At 35.9% G+C, this 22,840-nt stretch overlaps 1 protein-coding gene across 5 annotated transcripts in view; it reads right to left on the bottom strand.

The window, feature by feature from the left end:
- LOC143243950 (uncharacterized) overlaps positions 1 to 22,840 on the bottom strand; it is a 92,694-nt gene that overhangs the window by 62,097 nt on the left and 7,757 nt on the right. For 2 of the 5 annotated variants that reach the window (XM_076487813.1, XM_076487814.1), the window contains exon 1: positions 6,834 to 6,965. The exons of the other annotated variants lie outside the window; for them this stretch is intronic. In XM_076487813.1, coding sequence (XP_076343928.1) covers positions 6,834 to 6,839 — 6 coding nt within the window. In that variant the 5' untranslated portion in view covers positions 6,840 to 6,965. Of the gene's footprint in view, positions 1 to 6,833; positions 6,966 to 22,840 lie in introns of those variants that run through there. 5 annotated transcript variants of the gene reach the window in all.

The raw sequence follows: 22,840 nt of genomic DNA, 5'->3' as shown, positions 1-22,840 counted from the left end.
TAAAAACACTATGAAGGATGTATCTTGCTACACATTTTTAACATTGGTTTTACAATTTTCATCTGATTTAGTAATATTCATATGCAAATATTTTATTTTCAAAGAATTTTTTTATGTATAAGATAAACCTAGTACAATTTGAAAATAAAATATATTAAATACATATGATACAGGGCAAAAATTGAGCATCAATCTACATAATATACATAACTTGTAAAACTTTTACACTTCACCACACCTTTTCCATTTGCTGCATTTCACTCTTGTCAGATAACGATCACCCAATGAACCACCTAACAAACCTGATGTGAAATTATTCACATCAACAAGACTGATGAAGAAATTTTCATTTGAAGTCACTGTATAAAAGCTCATATTTTAATATACAATAAAATACCAACATATCTAAATCCAAGATACAAGATTCATTTAGAAATACTTCTGCCTTGTCTGACTGTTTTATATGTCAAGTACATCTATGTGAAATACGATTAAAAATATGTATATTTTGTATCAAAAAAATTTATAACAAAGTGAACTTGTCTACAAAAACAAGTCAGCAGGGAAGCAGTTACACACCGCTATTTAAACCCTTTTAAAGTCCTTAATGCCTCGACAATGTGACAGTTTTTTCAAGTAGTATAAACTCTATCACCATGGGCTCAGTGTAATATACACAAGTTCATCTGCACATTTGCACACATAAAGTATGTGCATTATAACTTTTGGTACAGGAAGTGTACCTTCACAAACTTTGTTAGATATTTAGTAATTATTACAAGTTTTTGTACACAAAAAATTAGGTTTTTTAATGAATTATTTTTACTAAAGAATTGTTTGTTACAACACAGTCTGTTTCACTACTTTTCTTTACTAGTCTGAGTGCAAAGTGATTTCATGTTATAATTAGAAAACAATTCTTTGATCCAAAAATGTCAAATATTATTTGTGTAATCTCTAAAACCTCCTAAATACATTTCAAACATTTTTTTCAGTAAGATTACATACTTTATGTTATTTTCTATACTCTTTAACTACGTGGAGGTTGTCAAATGACCAACTTCGTAACCATCATAAAAAAATTAAGAAATAAATATAAAATGTTTTTTTCATGCTGAAATGACTACATATTATGACAAGAAAATACAAATGTTTAGTCTAAGTAGTTTAAGTCTCATAACAGCTATATATTTATTTATTTTATTATAATGACCTTCAAGCCTTACCTGGATAAAATTACATAACTTACAATGATGCTGTGCATGTGTACTCATATTACGTGTCCAATAATGTAAAACTGACATTTACTCTTCTTTGTCTTGGCTGTGTTTTGGTGAACTAGTATTTTATAACATACAGTCACATTTCAATTATTATACACTATACGTGCATATAGATTATTACTATTTAGAAATAAATTATAAGACTTAATTTTCTTAAAATGTAGAAAAATAAATCTATAATTAAAGTAAATAATTATCTCTTCTAACCATCACCTCTGAATACAGGTGCTGCTGGACATATGTTGCTAAGCCTTCTAAAATTTTGCACGTCGAAGATATCATATTTTTTAAAGTTTATATATGCAGTTGAATAACCAAAAAAGCCATAAATAACTATACTGATATCATCACGATAATTTATTGAGCCTAGTAACTAAGATGTATTTAGATTTTAAGAAATATGAAACTTAAGCAGACTAAAACAATAACCTTCCTTCATGAAATCTTTGTTCAAAAGAATGTGGTAACTTTTCACAGATTAAAATGGTTGAGAAAACCACTAGGGGACATTCTAAGCTATCAATTAGTTATTTACATGTCATATATTGTAGAGTATGTGTGTTCATTTAAAAAAATGGAAAGAGTTGAATGGGGGCACCATGTTTGATTCAGTACACAAGTCACATCTCAGCAAAACAAAAAAGATATGAAGTCCTCATTCTGTAATCTAGTTTGTTAATATTAATAATTTGAGTCCCTAATTTGTAAGAAACTATAGACTTAGTATTTTGGCATCATAAAAATGTCTAATTTTAAACACTGCTGCATTCAACAACTACTTAACCCATTAAAATCTGTATTTAAGTGTTCTTTTAATATTTATTTTTAAATTAAGAAATTAACTCAAATATAATATTAAAGTTTGAATTATAATCTACAATTTGATTTCATACTTACTGACCTAAATTCATAAAACAGTAGTTTAATAAAATTGTGAATGCAAATCAACAAACATGATGACATGGCCTATGAGCTGTGTCACGTCACAAAAGGGTTAAATGCCTTTAATCCAACATGTAATGAAACTTCAAACCTAATAATGCAGTGATCACTCTTATCCAAATGTTTCTCCATTTCTAATCTTGTAGAATTTAATCTCATTAATGGTTAAATATGAAGTTAAAATAGTGTTCCTCCACTGGCTCTTTGACGACTGATAAAGAAAAACCATGAAAGCATTCTGAATCACTTCATCTAATTTTTCTCCCCTTCCCTATTTGACTGCACACAATCCTAATAATGTGTCTGAAATTAAAGTCATCCATAGTCATTGCAACAGTATTCCTTTTGTGGAAAGTAACAGTAACATTCATTCCATGTAAAGTTAATCCACGAAAATGTGATTGCCATTATTAAAAGTTAAATCCTTTCCATCCATTTCTTTTCAAAGTATAGAGTGCTGGTGCTATTGCACTCCAGTTTAAAAGTGATACAACTAGATGAGAATCAATATCTATTCACCATGGTTTGGATGCCAGTCTACTGTAGGTTAACCACCACCAAACAGTTGGTACCCATCCTACATATAACAGGGTAGATTACAAAAAGTAAGATAAAATGCCTTGTTCATTGACACAAAACATGAAATTAGTCAATCTCAAACTCACAACCACCTGACTACAAGTCCAAAGTGATCACTCTTATCCAAATGTTTCTCCATTTCTAATCTTGTAGAATTTAATCTCATTAATGGTTAAATATGAAGTTAAAATAGTGTTCCTCCACTGGCTCTTTGACGACTGATAAAGAAAAACCATGAAAGTATTCTGAATCACTTCATCTAATTTTTCTCCCCTTCCCTATTTGACTGCACACAATCCTAATAATGTGTCTGAAATTAAAGTCATCCATAGTCATTGCAACAGTATTCCTTTTGTGGAAAGTAACAGTAACATTCATTCCATGTAAAGTTAATCCACGAAAATGTGATTGCCATTATTAAAAGTTAAATCCTTTCCATCCATTTCTTTTCAAAGTATAGAGTGCTGGTGCTATTGCACTCCAGTTTAAAAGTGATACAACTAGATGAGAATCAATATCTATTCACCATGGTTTGGATGCCAGTCCACTGTAGGTTAACCACCACCAAACAGTTGGTACCCATCCTACATATAACAGGGTAGATTACAAAAAGTAAGATAAAATGCCTTGTTCATTGACACAAAACATGAAATTAGTCAATCTCAAACTCACAACCACCTGACTACAAGTCCAAAGAGTGAAACCACTGAGCCATACTACTACTGTACCTATTTTAATATACTAAGCTTACTATATACTAACTGGTTCTAACTTTACTCTTTCCCACTGTAACTATCATTATTTTGGTTTGTGACCATGAGCATCTTTCTATCAAAAAAAAAAAGAAAAGATACTTTTGGTCATGGTGCCAAAACATGACCCTGTCTGTACTTTATATTTCTATTATAGGCCAATTACCAATACTAGGCTTGACGTGGCATGGCCAAGCGTGTTAAGGTGTGCAATTCGTAATCTGAGGGTTGTGAGTTTGCATCCCCATTGCGCCAAACATGCTTGCCCTTTCAGCCGTGGATGTGTTATAACGTGACAGTCAATCCCACTATTTGTTGGTAAAAGGGTAGCCCAAGAGTTGGCGGTGGGTGGTGATGACTAGCTGCCTTCCCTCCTGTCTTACACTGCTAAATTAGGGACGACTAACACAGATAGCCCTCGAGTAGCTTTGTGCGAAATTCAAAAAACAAACAAACAATAACAGGCTACTAGGTCTATGTCCACATATGCAAAACACAATTGCCAACATCAATCATTATTTTTATAAACATACATAAGATACAGAGAAGTTACCGATAGAAACTGTGTTCTCTGCCAAATAATGTAGTAATAAAATATAATGTATAGGAAATATACTTTTCTAAGATTGACATTCTAAGATAATTTATACATGAAACATAAATTTTTTAAATTTCTGTTCAACAATCACCCATTAAGATTTGGTTACTGATCCCCCATTCTGACAAACCTTTCAATAACGGTGTAATTGTGAAATAAAGAAAAAAATAAATGTATATGTCACACAAAATTAAAAGCATTGAACATTATAAAAACTTTCTGGCATTTCTCTGGTGTCTTGGTCATAATGATGCTCTTCATTAGGTACTTTCCAGATATAAACAAATTCTCGATTTAATTACTTTCATAATACTTCGGTCAACCAATTGGTTAAATTCAAACATTCATCAGCTAGCATCTGCATTAGTAAGAACCAGTTCATAGTTGCTTCTGTCCACTAACAGTTTCAATACTTGTACCCAGAAATATTCCCAATTTAAGTACCTGGTGTTTTTAATGGTATTTCCCCAACACCCTGATCAATAACATTTACAAGGCACTTTGACTGACTCGTTAGACATTATAAGTGGATTCAAGATTCACAAGAAGAAGAAAACACCATATATTTTTTCATAATACATCAAAATGAAACATTCCAGTCTTTTCAGGATCACAGCACTGCAGATGATTAACGTACATCAGATATTTTGCTATTTCTACCTTTAAAAATACTTTTCAGGGGAAGGGGGAACTTGTCTTTGTTTATGTTAAAATTATACCTGATTTATGTCATTTAAGGTGAGAGGAGAAAATTAACTAGATTCATTTACTTTGATTCTCAGGATTGGGAAGGTTTAGCTCATGTTTTAAACAGGAATTACATGTTTCACAGTCTTCCTATGGCTTGTGTGTATTGTTTGAAATAAAAAAAGGCCGAAAAACAAACTTAGATTAGGGGTAATAGGTTAAATCATTGGAAGATTACGTGCAGGAATTTTTCATAAAAATGTTTGTTAGGGTTAATTATCAACTCATGGAATGATTTGTTAAGTTTAGTCCTGTATGATTCATTGGATAGTTACGTAGATGCGCCATAATTTAGTTTGTTTATAAATCAATCACGTGTGTCTTCTCTGTTTTAGAGGTTGGCGGTTGTGACTTTCTACGACCTCTACTGAGACGGATTACTTCTAACATCGACAGTCCGGTCATTCTCTTGGTGTTCTCGAACAACTACATTATTTCACCAATGTAACAGAAATATTGACGAACAGAAATGCTGCTATAGTAGAAAAGACAAAACAGTGCAAAATGGCGAAAATACTGGTGGCACAGTCGTTGATTTTATAAACATTAAAGAATACAGATGTCTAAAAAAACGGTTCACTTACATTCCAACGGTATATACGACACAAATATATTTTTAAAATAGTGTATGTTATGAACTAGTAAAATGAAAGGTTACAAGACGCGTTTTTGTTGCTGTTGTTTTCGTACCGCATATAACAGATTATGTCTAAATTAACATTACCGATATATTTTATGCACTGATCTAGTTTTACAGAAAGTATTTAGATACAGTATTAAAGATCTTTAAAGAAAAAAGTTGCACCCAGACACGTGTCAAACTAAAATGCTTAGAGCAAGCCTAATGTCAAAAGTGATATCAATGTAACTAAGACAGGCTTACTCCATTCAACGCTAAGTAGCGCCTTTCCCGTCATGGGTGGCGTGGGGACAAACATTTCATATATATATGACTACTGCACCATTAATTACTCAATTTGTAACATATTCATATTAATTTCATAGTACCAAAATTCTATTTAAACAAAATCACTATTAATGTGTGCAAATATTCGTACTATTAATGTCATCTGAACGGCTGTCCTTAAGACACCCTGAAACACAGACAGACAAAAAATACACCATACACCCCTACGCAAAAAATATGGTATCGTCCTGACAGGTTGCTCTTCGGTTTAGTAACAAGCTAAGCAGCCAGCTGCCGCGTGGGTTCGACGGTTCTTCGGTGAAAAGACCGTTGTTTTGCGGGCGTCTTGCCGGCATAAGAGAAGCGATCGTGAATGAGTAACGCGAAAAATACATACATACACGAACGCGTCAAAGCTCTGATCGACTCTAATCATGTCATTTTTCATTCACATTTTAAAAATATATCGTTAACAAGATGATTAAAATCACTTAATCGATTAACTTGCAGTCACAGGACCTGGAGTTACGTAATTTACCGATTTTTAAAATAATTTTATATTAAAAATATATTAAGGCTTAATTTATTAATAACATATTTCACAGTTATGTATTTTTAATAAAAGTTTAAAGAGTTCAGTAGCGATACATACAGCTTAATTACTTGGGTATTTCTCTAGTCTAGTACTTAAATTCTAAAAACGGATAAATATTATGCGCAGTAAAGCTTTTGCTTTACTGACATGCATCAAAAGATCCTTCACTCCGAAACACAGAACACTGGAATAACATACGCCTCGATTTTTTAACTATTTAATATTCATTTCATTTTCAAACAACATACGCCGCCATGATAAAAGTAGTCCAAGTACAACCCTTCATTTCGACACAAGAACAACAAACGTTCTGGTATATTAACACTAGAGATATGCTGGAATAGTGACTGAAGTAAATTACAAATAAAACTTAATATAAATTCATATTAAAAGCAGGATTTCAACCTGAAGAGCAAGAACCATGACTTACCCACATATCTTAGTAAACACCTCCCCTTATAAATTTCAACATATTCGCTCAACGGAACTACCCTCTTAATCTTAACCCTGCCCGCGGGACAACAACGCTCCTTGTCAGGGTAACCTGCGCGTACGCTTGCTTAAAGACTGCGTGCGCACGTGGTATTACGCACGTGCTTTTTGGCAGCCATAATTCTTGTTTTCCAGGGAAAACAACAACTACCATAACACAAATGCTGAAAGGAAAATACGAATAATATCAGAACGCATACTACAATTCTACAAAAAAAGAAACAAAAAACAAATGCAATACGCACATAATATAAACAGTTATGAATTTTAAATAAATAATTAGTTTACCCTGACTAATATTCCGACAGTAAGTTTATGACCGTCGAAGAAATGAAAAAACGTCTCTTATTACAGCAGATTCATTGGTACGTTCGTTATTTCTATTGCAAAAAGCTAACACACTGGCCATACTATATAAGGAATTTCCACACACAATCCAAAAATCTGTTGTTTGTATGGTCTTTAATACAATGAAATATACCACTAAATCAGTTTTTACAGACCTTTACATTTTGTCCAATTATTCTGATTCCTGAGAAAACAAAATTCGTGCTTGCGAAAAGGTTGAAGTTTGGTTTGGTTGTTTTGAATTTCGCGCAAAGCTACACGAGTGCTATCTGTGCCAGCCGTCCCTAATTTAGTAGTGTAAAATTGGAGGGAAAGCAGCTAGTCATCACCACCCACCGCCAACTCTTGCGCTACTTTTTCAACAACGAATAGTGGAATTGACCGTAAATTTATAACGACCCTACGGCTGAAAGAGCGAACATGTTTGGTGCGACGGGGATTCGAACCCGCGACTCCCGGATTACTAGTCGACTGCCGGGCTCAGGATTAAGGTAACCACTTACTCTTTAAAGTTTAAACCCTGATGCAGGGAGCGTGCATGTTTAGGAAGCTCGGATACAAACACTAGAATAGTGTAACTCCTTTTAAGCGCAAACCAACGCAACAGAGTCACTGCGTCAGGTTTGGTTTGAATTTGGCGCAAAGCTACAGGAGGGCTATCCGAGGTAGCCAACCTAAATTGCAATGCAAGAGTAGAAGGTAGGCAGCCAGTTATCATCATCCAACTCGAACTATTGGACTACTCTTTTAACAACAAACAGCAGAATTATTTATCAATTTATAACGCCTCACCGGCTGAAAAGGCGAGCATGTTTGGTTGGACAAGGAATCGAACCCGCGATTCTCTGACTGCGAGTCAAGCGCCGCCCTAACCACCTGATCATGACGGCTCCTCTGCGTTGGGACTGAGACAGGGATCAAACCCGAAATTCTAGGTATATAAGCCCCCAAATTCTACCGTTGAGTCACCTGAGAATATAACATCATGAAACACATAAGAGGGAGTTACGGTGATTGTTAAAAAAGCAACAAATAAATAACTAATCTTTTAAACAGCGATAATTGGTCAGACGAGTTGAAATTTTAAAAATTCGTTCAGATAACGCTAGAACTGTAGAAAATTTGTTTGATTTTATTTGAAGAGGGTATTTATATTAATAATAAGGGGAAAAAGAGTTTAAAAAATCCAGCCCAGTACAAAAAAAAAGTTAAAACGAAACATTATTCCAATACGAACGGCACAATTATAAACTAGCGGAGGATAAAAAATTAGAGAATTGTAGAGGTTCCCAACTGAGACGACGACAAGACTGTGGATTTACAAAGTTAAAATCAGGGGTTCGATTCCCCTCGGTGGAAACAGTAAATAGCCCAATGTGGCTTAACTATAAGAAAAAAATACATACAGAATTGTAGAGAAGTAAAAGATGGGTTATCAAGATATTGAATATGTTAGAAAACGTAGAGAAGCCATAAAGGAATTGCCCAGTAATAAAACTCAATGTCACGGCATGGTCAGATGGTTAAGGCTCTCGACTCGTAATAAGAGAGTTTTGGGTTCGAATCTCCGTCACACCAAACATGCTAATCTTTTCAACCGTGGGGGCGTTATAATGTGTGTTCAATCCCACTATTCGTTGGTAAAAGAGTAGCCCAAGAGTTGGCGGTGGGTGGTGATGACTAGCTGCCTTCCTTCTAGTCTTACACTGCTAAATTAGGGACGGCTAGCGCAGATAGCCCTCGTGTAGCTTTGCTAACAAACAAATAATAAAACTGAAACAATATAATTATTAAAACGGTTGAAAGATATATCGCTAATGCTAAGCTAAGGAAATATCGTTAACAGAAAAGACGCAAATTATTTTTACAAAATATATTATAATACTTATAAATACTAAAGTAAGAAAAGTATATTCGATTATCAACATTCATCATCATTACAACGTTAACTTTTTATTACGCTATAAGCAAGCAGCTTGATCTGATAGGAAATTTATATTAAAAACTGCCCGCAAAGACAGTTCAACAGGGAATAATTTGTTTTCGCCCGAACCTGCGACAGTTGTCCCTCGTTTAGAAATGGAGGTAGATGGAATACAGCTAGTTAACAGCACCCATTGCCAACTCTTGGGCTATTATAATCGAATATTGTGATTAACCATAACATTATAAAAACCTATGGTTAAAAGTACGAGCATGTTCGGTGAGGGAATTTAAACCCGTGACTCCCAGATTGCGAGTCGAGCGTTCTAGCCACTAGGCCATGTTAGACCCATAACAGGAATGGTGTGTAATTTTGATGACAACTTATGTTTTGTTTAAACCGCCGATTTCGTTTACGCTTAAAACTGCCACAGAAGTAACTGATACTGTTATACAGCTAAAGAGTACTATAGATGCCATGTTTATGTCACGTAAAATGGTAAATAGGCCCACGATTAGCAATAGTTTCTGAAGAGACATAACGGCCCTGACAGGCAGGTTGCAGCACGTGCAAGAATCAGCTGATCAGCCTCACAATTCGATCAGTAAATAAATGTCTGCGTAGAATCCACGAATTTCAGCCGAGTGTTAATCTAATAACCAAAACTGTGCCCTAGCGTCATTCAAATGGACGTCTCCACTTAACTCCAGTTGACGAGTCCAACAACATTCCTCTCAACTCCAACCAATTTGGAACTACAGGATTTATGAAACCATCTCCGTCTTTATGGCCAATGGGGAAAACCAACATATTATGATGGTAAAAACACGACAGACATATCAAAATCCAGTACACGGACATAATATATATTCAGTCCTTTGAGACAGAACGAGGCTTAGCAACACTAAGCGACTAAACACGCATTTACTGAAGTTAAGAAACCCTTTTTAGTGTTATATACTTTTCTATTACGTTAGTTTCAAAATAAAACATAATGTGTCAAGTTTACAAGTATAATAAAGAAATTTAAAACTCCTCGCGCAGTTTGCTGAGGACCTAGAACACTTCACTTAGCCCCCCCCCAAAAGCATTAATTCATTGGCCCTTAAACAATACATAAAAATAATTCACGGTGGAAATATACGAATCACGTGAAAGACTTACTTTAACAGAAAACATTCAGTTAATTATGATGCTAAAACAAGTCAGGATACCCACTCATCAGAACCAATATTAACTCCGAAAAAAAAAAAAGAGAACATAAAATGATTAACGTAATCTCGTACGTAAAGTGGCTCAACCACATGATGATCCAAGTATAGAACAAGAATGCGTTTTGTAAAAGGCTGTAAGAAAGCAACATTTAGCTCAAAGATATAAATCACGCTGAGAAAAGTCGAGTTAAAATTGGCATTGTTATGGTAAACAAGTACCTGCATTTGTAACTTGTACGTAACCAGTAGAAGGATAACTTAAAGCACCATAATAAGAGGAAATGAAGGTCGCCTTGCATCTGCTTCGCCAAACACACGAATAAAGGATAAAAAAAGAAATGGTTTAGGCCGCGAGATGGTAGATCCAAAGTTCGCATCGCGATATGCTGTAGGACATTGTCCAAATATCCAGCTGCGGAAGAGAGAGGGGGGAGATTCTTACTATAGCTATTAACCCCTCTATCCGGTTAAGAATGTAATCGCATAATAATTGACGGATGTTACTGACGGGCTGCTCTCTCCTTCGTTACCAGTTCTTAAGTTGTAAGTGGCTCCACTTAACTTCAGGAGTCTTTGATTAGGCGGTCGAGCCCACGTTTCACATAAGATCCCATGCAGGCAGAAGATGCCAAGTTACAAAAATAATTGGGGATAGAACTGCTCAAATCTGAAGGAAAACTCACTGTTTTAGATGATACATAGAAACAGTGGTGTATACATATCATTGCTGACCTAAGTGCCTTCACTCACGACGAGCAACTGTGCCTTGATAAAATAAGAAAATGAACTGATATCGATTGTAAGTAATGATTAAAAGTCAAAGATAACCTGGACGTTTACTCTTACTGCTGTACTGCTATCCAATAAAATAAATGCGTTATATTCCTCTTTACAATTACTGCTCAAAAGTCTTACAGACTATGCGTTGCATGGCTTGATATCTCATGTATGTGACTGCGACACGCAAGTGTTTTACTTAAAACTTAGTACATTAATATCCAGTTGGTTCTGTGAGGTCACGTATATGGTCAAAAGGCCTTGTCACCAACAGTATACAATAAATGAATATAGTTGGAATACACACACAATTCTTATTTTTAAAAACGTATCAAACAAAACAAGGTTTTATTTGCATAAGGCTATCTGTGATGTGCCTACCCTGGGTATAGAAACTCGATTTTTACTGTTATAAGACCTCAGATTTACCACTTAGCCACTAAGGGCGTCAGCAAAGAACAGTACAATTGAAACCATCACCCTCTGGTCTTATTACAATGTAATATCACATTTGTTATGAAATAATGGATAATGTCTCGCCAGCTTAAACACTGACAAGTTATGTATATATGTGCTGTATTCTATACAGTTGGTGTCTGTAACAAGCTGACGATGCATTTACAATAATAAACAAACAGCACACAGTCCACTTGTCTTGAAATAATATATTAAAACAAGCCAAGCTTATATACAAATGTTCATAACACTGTTTAGCACAGTTGTATCTAGAAATTTAAATAATTATAATCTTTTTCTTCAAACTTCACACAGTCTGGTTTAAGTACTTTGGAACAAAATTGACACGTCAAAATTATTTCCATTTCGTTACTGTAATACAATCTGTGAAACTAACATTTTAAAAATCGCCACTACAGATTCTTTATCGCTAAACTCACAATCAGTTTAGATCCATCTATATAGGAAGCAAAACATATTTTAGATACGTAGCTCACCAGAGGCCAAGAATGGTCCATACACACTACGTGATATCATGATACAATAATACTTAACTAAAATAATGAGAAAACTAGGAAGGTTCCAGTAACATATATTTAGAATTTCTGGATTTCGGATATGATAGCCAGACATTCTTGTTCAACCACAGAATAGTTCTTCTTAGTACTCAACTGGTTTATACCAACATTACGAAAAACAGTCCATCTCATGTTCTTTCAGAAGTACTTTTCAAATTCCAACGTCTGATGCATCAGCATGAACAATGAACAGTTTGTTGAAGTCTGGTATTCTAAGGACTGGCGAACTTCTTAACTTGTTCTTCACTTTGTGGAATGCCATCTGCTGTGGTTGGACCCACTTGACTTTGTTGGGTTGGTCTTTCTTCATCAAGTCAGTCAGTGGTGCAGCAACTTGAGCACATTTTGCGATCAAATGCCTATAGTATCCCATTGACCCCATGAGTGTTTTGTTTTTTATTTCGCGCAAAGCTACACGAGTGCTATCTGCGTTAGCCAACCCTAATTTAGCAGTGTAAGACTAGAGGGAAGGTAGCTAGTCATTACTACCCACCACCAACTCTTGGACTACTCTTTTACCAATGAATAGTGGGATTGACCGTCACATTATAACGCCCCCACGGCTGAAAGGACGAGCATGTTTGATGTGACGGGGATTCCAACTCGCGACCCTCATATTGCTAGACGAGAGTCCTAACCACCTGACCTCGCCGGGCCCATGAAGGATTTGACTTGTCGCTTCGTTGTAAGAGCTGGTGAATCTTTTATGTGGGTTAGCTTCTCTTCTTTCTTGGCTATCTTTTGCTTACCCACCTTGTGTTCCACAAATCCTGGCACAGAATAACCAACGTAGCACTTAGATAATCTGATGGTCAGACCTGCTGCCCTCACTCACCTGAAAAGCTCCCAGAGCCTCTTGAGGTGATTTTCCCATTTGGCTGTATAGGTCAGAATATCATACATATTATGTTCAATGTTGGTTTGAATGTCACTGCTTAGTTCAATAACCCAAACAGCATCCACTTGAACTGGTAGCACCCATTTGGTGTCACATAAAATTGTCTTCCTTTTAGATATCATATTCATCTGGATCTGCCAATAACTTTTACTGAGGCCAATCTTCGTAGGTAACTTGGTCTCAGCTGGTTTTGCCACGATAGCCTCTGGGTTGCTCATTGGTTCAGAATCAAACTTTGTCATGAGGTTTAGCTTCTGGAAGTCTATACAGAAGCAGCTTAAGCTGTCCTTCTTCACAATTACCACTGGTAAATAACAGTCTGAATTCAAAGAATCAACGATTCTGGCTTCTAACATTACCTCGAATTTTTTCTTGATTAAGTCTCTCATAACATAGGACTTATAGTAGGGCTTCATACTGATTGGTGTAATTGTTGTAATTTCAGTCTTGTGTTCAAAAGGTCTGTCTTGCCTAGTCTATCTGTGAAGACATCTGCATAGCGGCACAGTTGATCTTAGAGCTGTTTCATCTGCTTGCCAGTCAGTTCTTCATTGATGTTGATATTTTTTATATCTCATCTCCATCAAATGGTCTCAGGTTTAATAAGTATTCATCTTCTCTGACAAAGTCACTCTCTTCTGGTTTTTCATCTACAATCACACAAGCAATTTCATCTGTGTCTGAATAGCTGTACCCATTACGAATTTTTCCTCTCAAAGTACCTCTTTAAGAGATTGATGTGGCAGATCATGGTCTTCTTATACACTTTTACTTTGTAATCAATTCTGTTCACCCCTTCCTGCACTTCAAAAGGCCCTTTTCACTGCAGGTCGAGTTTGTTGTCTGTGGGTAGCAAAATCAAGATATTCTGTCCAATCTTGAAATGTTAAACCCTTAAACTTCTCGTCACAGGAGTGTTTCCGATTGCCATAAGTTACATACAAAATTTCTTGAGCGAGTTGACAAGTTTCCTTCAGTTGGTTTCTGAAGTATAACCCCTACTGGTACGTGTTCCTAACTTCTCAAGTCCACAGTTCTTTCAATACTTCCATGTGACCTCTTTGTTATTATTCTGGACAGTGACTAGAAGGGTTAAAATCCTGTACTTGTTTGTGTATCTTTTCAGTAAGCAAATAATACTGCCTTCAAGTACCTGTCTCAGTCAACTGTTCCCTTTAGCATATTTTCTTCAGCACACTCTTCAATACTCTGTTGAATCTCTCACAAAGTCCATTACATCTTGGCCGTAACAGGGTGGTTGTTACAGTAGAAAGTACCATCGTGAAACCAACGAAAAAAACAGAGCCCATCTACAATAATAATTATTCACAAATTTATTAAATCACAATAAAAATAATTTGACACTGACAATACTTGCATAATTATTAATCTAACAATATTGATGCGATCACAAAAATATTTTAAATTAACTGATCTTGTAAGAATCAATTCGTAATACAATATGCCTTGTTTGGTTTTTAAATTCGCACAAAGCTACACGAGGGCTATCTGCACTAGCCATCCCTAATTTAGCAGCATAAGACTAGAGGGAAGGCAGATAGTCATCACCATTCACTGCCAACTCATGAGCTACTCTTTTACCAACGAATAGTGGGATTGACCATCACATTATAACGCGTCCTTCGAATTACGAGTTGAGTGCCTTAACCACCGTGCCATAATATGTTCTAACAAGCCCAATTTCACTGTTAAATACAATTCCAGTTTCCTTTTAACCATCACACATGATTCCAAGTTTTCTAAAATCCCAAGCAGAATGAGCTTTGGCAGTCGGTTAGATCTCTGGAGAAAGTACTAACTTCACATCACCCTTAGCAACATTTACATGCTATCATAGAACTAGAGAAACTTCTAGACTGTAAAACCTTCCGAACATATGTTATCACATCCTCTCTGAAAAGTACAATTCTAATAAGTTTGCTTAACTACAATCTGCATTCCAGAAAGTTTTAGTACTTTATAGACTTCTAACCCTAAGTCACGAACTTTCCAGAATATTCAATTTGTGTGGTTCAGGAATACTCGATGAGAATCAATCATACTAATTATGTTAAGGATTCTGACCAGGTTATTTGGCTTTTATATTCTAACCAATTATCAAGTGCAATATTAAAAACAGTAAGATCTACGTCTAACCATTATAGTATTATTATTATTATTAACATTACAACAAAACAGTGGTAAATGGCTGCCTAGTGCTGATGAGTCTATAAACTTCTTGCGCCAGTACTGAAGTAAACTCTGCAGAAGACTTTCAAGACAGCTTCTGCTACTGTCCATCGTCATCTTAAGAAATGATATGGATTTAGGCAACGTGTTTCGTAGCTGACTGCAATCAGAATGTACCAATTGTCCTTGTTGGATACAGGTGCTAGTAGGGGGCCGATCAAGCTTACAGGTACTCTGCTGAATGGATATTCTATGAGAGACAACTTTCCCGGTAGCACTTTGGCTACCTTCCCATTAGATATCACATGATCTGCAATCTTATCACATCTCCATTGACCCCTGCCCAGTGGAAATTACTGATGATTCTGCTTGCTGTCTTCTTTGCTCCTTGTTGTTCTCCAACAATCAACTCATAAGGTAATTTCATCACACGAGTATGTTATTCTGTCGGTACTATAATCTATTTAATTTCTCAAGAAGGACTGTTTATATAGATCCAGTACAGCATTATCTTCCAGTTCTCTATTCGGTTAATCTCTACCCTTTTGCCTTGTGCAAGACTTTCTTCTGCACTTTCTTCAATTCCATAGACCTACATTTGGAATGTCACCTTTCAAGAATTGATATGGTTTTATGTCTTGCTTGTTTTGCTTTTCTTCAGCTCTTGTGGTGAATGCATATGCCTCGTCATTCTTCTTTCTGTTTGTTCCTCCAAATTTCTACTGCCTGGTATATTGCCAATCCTTATAAATAGATCCCTTCAAGATCTAACCCATAGCATGAAGTGTCCACCTTTATTCTTGCTATTGAAAACTTTCTCACTGTTCCATCAAGCAGCACACACAGATGTGCACTGCCCTTCAGCTGGCCAACAGATACTACACTGGCTCTCACTGCAGCACCCAGTGTCTTGTTGGATTTGCACTTTCTTGTCTGCAACATAACCTTCACCTTCTGGAATGTTGTGATTTGCTAACATTTTTTACTGTTTGTCACATGCTCTAACCAACACTGGCACTGTTGACCTGTTTGCTAATTCGAAGCTTACCATCAGTCATGTACTGTTTAATCATGGTGAGAACACTTCTTTATTGTAGTGAATCAGAGGCATTCTTTCTATTCTGTTTCTTCTTGTAGCAGCATCCATGGTGACTGATTCTTCTTTTGTTCTTTGCCAGCACCATCTTTGCAGGTAGCTCAATCTGGTTTATGCTGAGATTTTTGGTGTTGCATTACGGTGGCAGACTTGCACTCACTCATAAAGTGTGTTTTCTTATAGCAAAGCCACATCGGGCTATCTGCTCAGCCCACCGAGGGGAATCGAACCCCTGATTTTAGCGTTGTAAATCCGGAGACATACCGCTGTACTAGCGGGGGCACACTCATAAAGTGCTTTATTTTATAACATATATAGCATATTTTATCTCTTTAGTCTGTTGATTTCTTATCACCGCTGGTAGCATCACCTTTTGGTCAGCCATTTCTGGTTATTCTTCGACTTTCCAAGTATAGTTCTTTAATGGTCTTCTATACACTGTTCTTCCAGCTTGATTATTTCATCCACATCTTTTAGTTCTCTCTCCTTTAGGAACAGTAACACGTTGATAGAGCATGTAATAAGGAACTGTTCAGGTATAAATAGGTCCGCTAGTCCTTCAAAACTATTTCCTTACTTGATTGGTCATGTCAGACCACCTTTAGAAGTATCTTCACAAACGTGTTATAAACTGAAACACAGTCTATCCAGTATCAGGTTTGATTTCTCTGAACTACCAACGAAACACCTTTTTTTTGATATGCTAACAGTATTTCAGCAAGACCACTTATAACTTGTCATAGTTCATGGCACCTTCTGAAGTCATGACAGCAGACATTTGTAGGCCTTTTCCTTTGATAAAGGGTGCAGACAGGCTGTGCAGCCATCTCTGTCCCGCTTCTGGCTTTGGACAAATCTTTCATATCTCTCCAGGAAGATATCCATGACATCTCTCTGTTCATCAAATAAGCACAGCTTGAAATGACTAGTTCTAACCCTGTTGTAATTCTTGGGTCCTTCGTCTTTCTGTTGGGTGAAATTGTTAGTCTTAATTTGTGCTATTACTTTAACTACTTCCATTTTCTTCTCTCTCTCACTTTTTCTTCTCTCTCCATTTGTGCTATCGTTGTCTTTATTTCAAGACTCTCCCCTTCTTTCTTTATCTCTTCTCTATTGATGCTATTTTCTCGCTTGGTCTTGTTTACGTTTAACAAATTCTCTTAGGCCGCCATCTTTGAGTCCAAGTAATTTGTTTGTTTTGAATTTTGCGCACAGCTACACGAAGGTTATCTGCGTCAGCTGTCCATAATTTACCAGTGTAAGACTAGAGGGAAGACAACTAGTCATCACCACACACCGCCAACTCTTGGACTACTCTTTTACCAATGAATTGTGTGATTGACCGTCACATTATAACGCCCCCCACGGTTGAAAGGGCATGCATGTTTGGTGTGACAGAAATTTGAATCCGCGACCCTAAGATTGTGAATCGAGCGACCTAACCATCTGGCATTGCTGGGCTGCCCAAGTTGTTTGCCCTTCTCTTTCCATTTATCAAATTCAGATGAAATGACTATATACAAGGTTGTGACCTCTACAATATATTAACCACCATTATATCGTCATATCTGCCAACTATTTATTTACAACCACTTCTACCACCGTTTATTCCTGTTGATCCTGTATGGTTTTATGTATGCGGATGTATGGACCGGATTATTTCCAGTAAGTGTGTGTCTGTGACTTGTTTTAACATATTATTTTACAACAAGTGGACTGTGTGGTGTTTGTTTACTGATGTCATTTGTCGTTAAGTCACACTATACCTTTATTACCACTTATAAGAGTTACCTTCAAGTGTTTTTTTCTTTGATATAAAGCAAATTTCACGTGTCTATACGGATATCATTTTAAGGCTTGATAAGGCTTTAAAATACAGAGTCAAGTTAATTTTATACAAAATAAAATATTAACTTTAACATAACCTTTTATTCTATATATAATCTGAAACAAACTGTGTTATTAAATTCTATTTTCTATGCACGACTCAAACTTTGTATTCGGTATTTTCAATTTGAACAAATGAACTTCACGGTGACGTCAGATACATTTTTACGTTCAGGCTTAGCACAACGTCTATAATTTAGAACTGCTGCTAAGAAAATGGGCAACCAGTCTTAAAAATCCACCTCTGCGTCTACTGTTAACTAGATAACAGAATTGACTGCCACTAACTAGACTGAAAAAAGGATTTGATTTGTTTGAAATTTCGCGCAAAGCTATACAAAAGCTATCTACGCTAGCCGTCCCTATTTTAGCAGTATAGGACTGGAGGGAGGGCAGCTAGTCATCATCACCCACCGGCAACTCTTGGGCTATTCTTTTACCAACGAATAGTAAGATTGACCGTAACTTTTTAATGCCCCCACGTCTAACAAAAAGATAGTATCTTTGTTGAAACAGGGATTCGAACTCACGAACCTTAGATTGCATTTCGAGTACTCAAACCACCTGATCATGCCGTGCGAGTGAAACAGAAATTACCACCAGTAATAGCTGAGCATTAGTTTACTGTTACATGCAGATACTCGATGCTTTATATATCGAACATCGGTTTAAATAAACCTATTTAATCTTTTAAAGTAATTATTTTATAGATGGATGCAATAAAATATTGTTTTATGTGTTTGATTTTTGTACTCTCTAAAGACACCGATTGTATGGTGTCTTATGTATCTTGTCAACATAAGATTTGATACGTTCTTAGTGTAGGTTGAGTCTCAGTGTAGGCATTTATTTGCCCACTTCGATGCATTATATATAGAGAGAATTTATAAATGCTCACTCTACTCACAAAAACCCATGACAGTATCCAGCTGCATATTAACATTTCACATTTCGAACTAATGCAATCAAGTAGTCAATAGCTACTGTAAATCATCATGCACCGTATCAGCTAGCTACTAGCTATGTTTATCATCATTACAATATAAAAGGTTACCTATCAAATCACGTAATCATTTACCTATAGTTGAGGGTCAAAAAAGCCAGCAAACGAGATAAATAAAAAATAGGGAATTTTAAAATCTGCAAATATGGATCGCACAAAAAGTATGGAAATAAGGCTGGAGATAGTGTTAACATTATTTACTCAAACTAACAAAAAATCCAACTGCCTATCTTGATTCCACCAAATGTAATCCCACGTAACACCATGGAACTAGAATAAGGGCTTGTAGTTTGAGTAAATAATGTCTACAGTATCTCCAATCTTGTTCATTACTTTTTTACGATCTCTCTTTGCAGGGTTTTATTAATTCCTATTTTTATATTTATTTTATGCAGTTAAGTATTCAGCAGTATAAGATAATAAGATTATTATCTTATCTTGAAAAAGGCATAAAACCGAAACGTCGATAATAAATAGAAGTTGTTTTTCTTTTGTTTTTCACTGAAATGACATTACTAAGGAAAGTAATGTCAAATTTCCTTCCATGTGAGCTCGGCATGGCCAGGTGCTTAAGGCATTTGACTTGTAATCTAAGGGTTGATGGTTCGAATTTCCGTCACACCAAATATACACGCCCTTTCAGCTGTGGAGGCGTTATAATATTACTGTCAATCCCACTATTCGTTGCTAAAAGATTGGCCCAAGAGCTGGCGGTGGGTGGTGATGACTAACTGCCTTACCTCTAGTCTTACACTGCTAAATTAGGGGCGGCGAGCGCAGACAGCCCTCGTGTAGCTTTGCGCGACATTTAAAACAAACCAAACCTTCCATGTGTACTATACAATAACGTATAAAACAAATCTGCTCATGTATGTCTACTGACAAACCTTGAAAATTGAGCTCAATGGTGATGATGAATTATAAGTTGCGCTTACAACGAACCTCTTACGTAATTATAATACGTGCCCCTTAGATGAACCACCTGGCTGCTTAATATATGCATATATTATTATACTGGTTATAAATGTACTTTCTGATAGGGCTTAATATGTATCCCTACCTTAACTCCTTAAGTAAGTATATGGCACACATCTATATAATCTGTTCTCTTTTTTTCTACGGTACACAATTTACGCAAACACTTCAAATTCAGTACTTGTTTCATAATTATCATGTGTACGTTTAACTCTGATAAAAACTAGTGTATTTATCCCAAACCACTGATGCACAAGACAACAGCGGTACTTAACCTTAAATGAATAATTGGGTCAAATACAAAAACATTTCTCATCATTTCCTCATCTGATGCAAATTATTCTACAGTATCTCAAAGAAACAATGACAAGATAATGTCACACACAGCCTAGTAAGACTCGTCATCCCAAAACCATAAACGATGGTAGTTGTTTCTTTCTTTTTTTTTTTTTTGTTTCGCGCAAAACTGAACGAGGGCTATCTTCGCTAGCCATCCCTAATTTAGCAGGGTAAGACTAGAGGGAAGGCAGCTAGTCATCACCACCCATCGCCAACTCTTGGACTATTCTTTTACCAAAGAATAATGGCATCCGTCACATTATAACGCCCCCACGGCTAAAGGGGAGAGCATGTTTGGTGTGACGGGGATTCGAACCCGTGTCCCTCGGACTACGAGTCAAACGCCTTAACACACTTGGCCATGCCGGGCCACGTCCACTAGAGTGCAGAGAAGTGCAAATGTCTACTCTTGCTCTAAGGTTGGCTTCTGTCAAATCATGAGGTTCCATTTTTCATGTTTTAACACCTTTCCAAGCTGTTGCAGATGACTGTGAACTGTTGAATGGGTCGAATTAAGCTTCTGTGCTAGTTCTTCAACTGTTACAGCACAATCTTCATCAAGTGCAGCCAGCAGCAAGTCATCATTAAACTCAACAAGACCACCTGAACGTAACGCATCAATTAAGCTGTAGTCACCTGACCTGAACTTCTGAAACTACCTTCAATATTTTCTTTCATTGAGAGACTTCGCACCATAAACACCTTGAATGTTTCGTGTAGTTTCTGCTGCACTATTGCCTTTTTTAAACTCATAAAGCATTGTATGCCTAATATGCTCCTCAGACATAACCGTCTTCATAAGGGTTTATTTGATTAATGATCTGAAAAATTGGAGTTGGGTTAGTTTCTTTAATTTGTCTGAACATTTTTATACACGTCCTACTACATATTTTAGCAATTAAAGCCTTCTATAATGAGAGAAATAATTATACCTACTACATTATTATTAGAATTGATTTGTTCCTTTGTCCATATTTAAGCCTATCCCTTTCTCGATCTAGAATCTATAATGAGAGAAATAATTATACATTTTCTGTTTTAAATTTTCGGACATTAATTATGGTATGACCTGATATATTGTAAAGCACAAAACTACACGAATTGGCTATACTGTCCTCACCACAGGTATCGAAACCTGTGACACCCAATCACCTTATTCGATTCTTGGAGCAAGACAAGGCCCGGTTGATTCATCGGCTTAAGTAATATTTGTTTGAAGTTCTCAGTGAAAACTATCTTTGAAACTTCTTTAAAGAAAGAAGTGATAACTTCTTTAAAAGTTACGGGATGTTTGACAAACTACTTCTTAAGGCTGTTAGATTCATATTCAAAACATTATAGAAATCTTATAAACCTATTCAGACACACATAATTAAATAATTTTGTTCTTCTTACAATGCATACTAATGTTGACCCATAAATTTTAACACATAAACCTGGTTTGAAATACAATCAGTGGTACATGTAATATTATTTGAACATGATCCACAATCAAATGTATTAACACAGTAACAGCAATATAAATCTGAACGAAAATAACGTGTACTTATTTCATCACTAACACCTTGTGGGAAAGAAATATTGGAAACTAGAAGATGCCTTTTGAGACAATTCAGAGACAAGTTGCCTCAAACTAGTGATGAAAAAATATAAAATGTGCAGTCAACCCAATTCCTTGAACCAGAGAGTATATTCAATATGATTGTGTAGGAAGCCGTTTGAATATCTGATGTGTTACTTCAACAAGAAAAATTAAACAGCGTTTATTTTTAAGCAGAGGAAATTGGTTTTGATGTACCGTTGACAAAAATGTTTAGATTTCGATGAAATGAATGCATTTAGCACAATAAAACAATCAGTTTCGCTAAGTAGTCGTAGGGATTTTTTTTAATAGGTACCACCGTTTCTTGTTTTTACTGAGCGTTAGAAAAGACCGCTACCAGAGTGGGCGCTTTTTAACAGTTGCCACTTCTATTCACTTCAATTTAATCGACATGTTCAATAAAATCGTGCATGTATATAAAAATATAATACATATAACAACAGATATATACTCAAATATATTGCTCTGTGTATGCGTTTTTTTTGTGACGGATTTGCAACTATATATTTACTTTAATATTGATGTTTGTTTTAGTTAAATATATATTTAGAAATGTTTGTAAACTGCAGTGTTGTGTATTGCGAAAGTCCCACCTATTCTGTAACTTTGTAGAAGATTCTTGAGTGTAAGAATCAACAATGTACTATGTGTGTATGC

The sequence above is a fragment of the Tachypleus tridentatus genome, chromosome 2, assembly GCF_004210375.1.
Source record: "Tachypleus tridentatus isolate NWPU-2018 chromosome 2, ASM421037v1, whole genome shotgun sequence".
Taxonomy (NCBI): Eukaryota; Metazoa; Arthropoda; class Merostomata; order Xiphosura; family Limulidae; genus Tachypleus; species Tachypleus tridentatus.
This window is presented reverse-complemented; position numbering and strand designations above follow the sequence as displayed.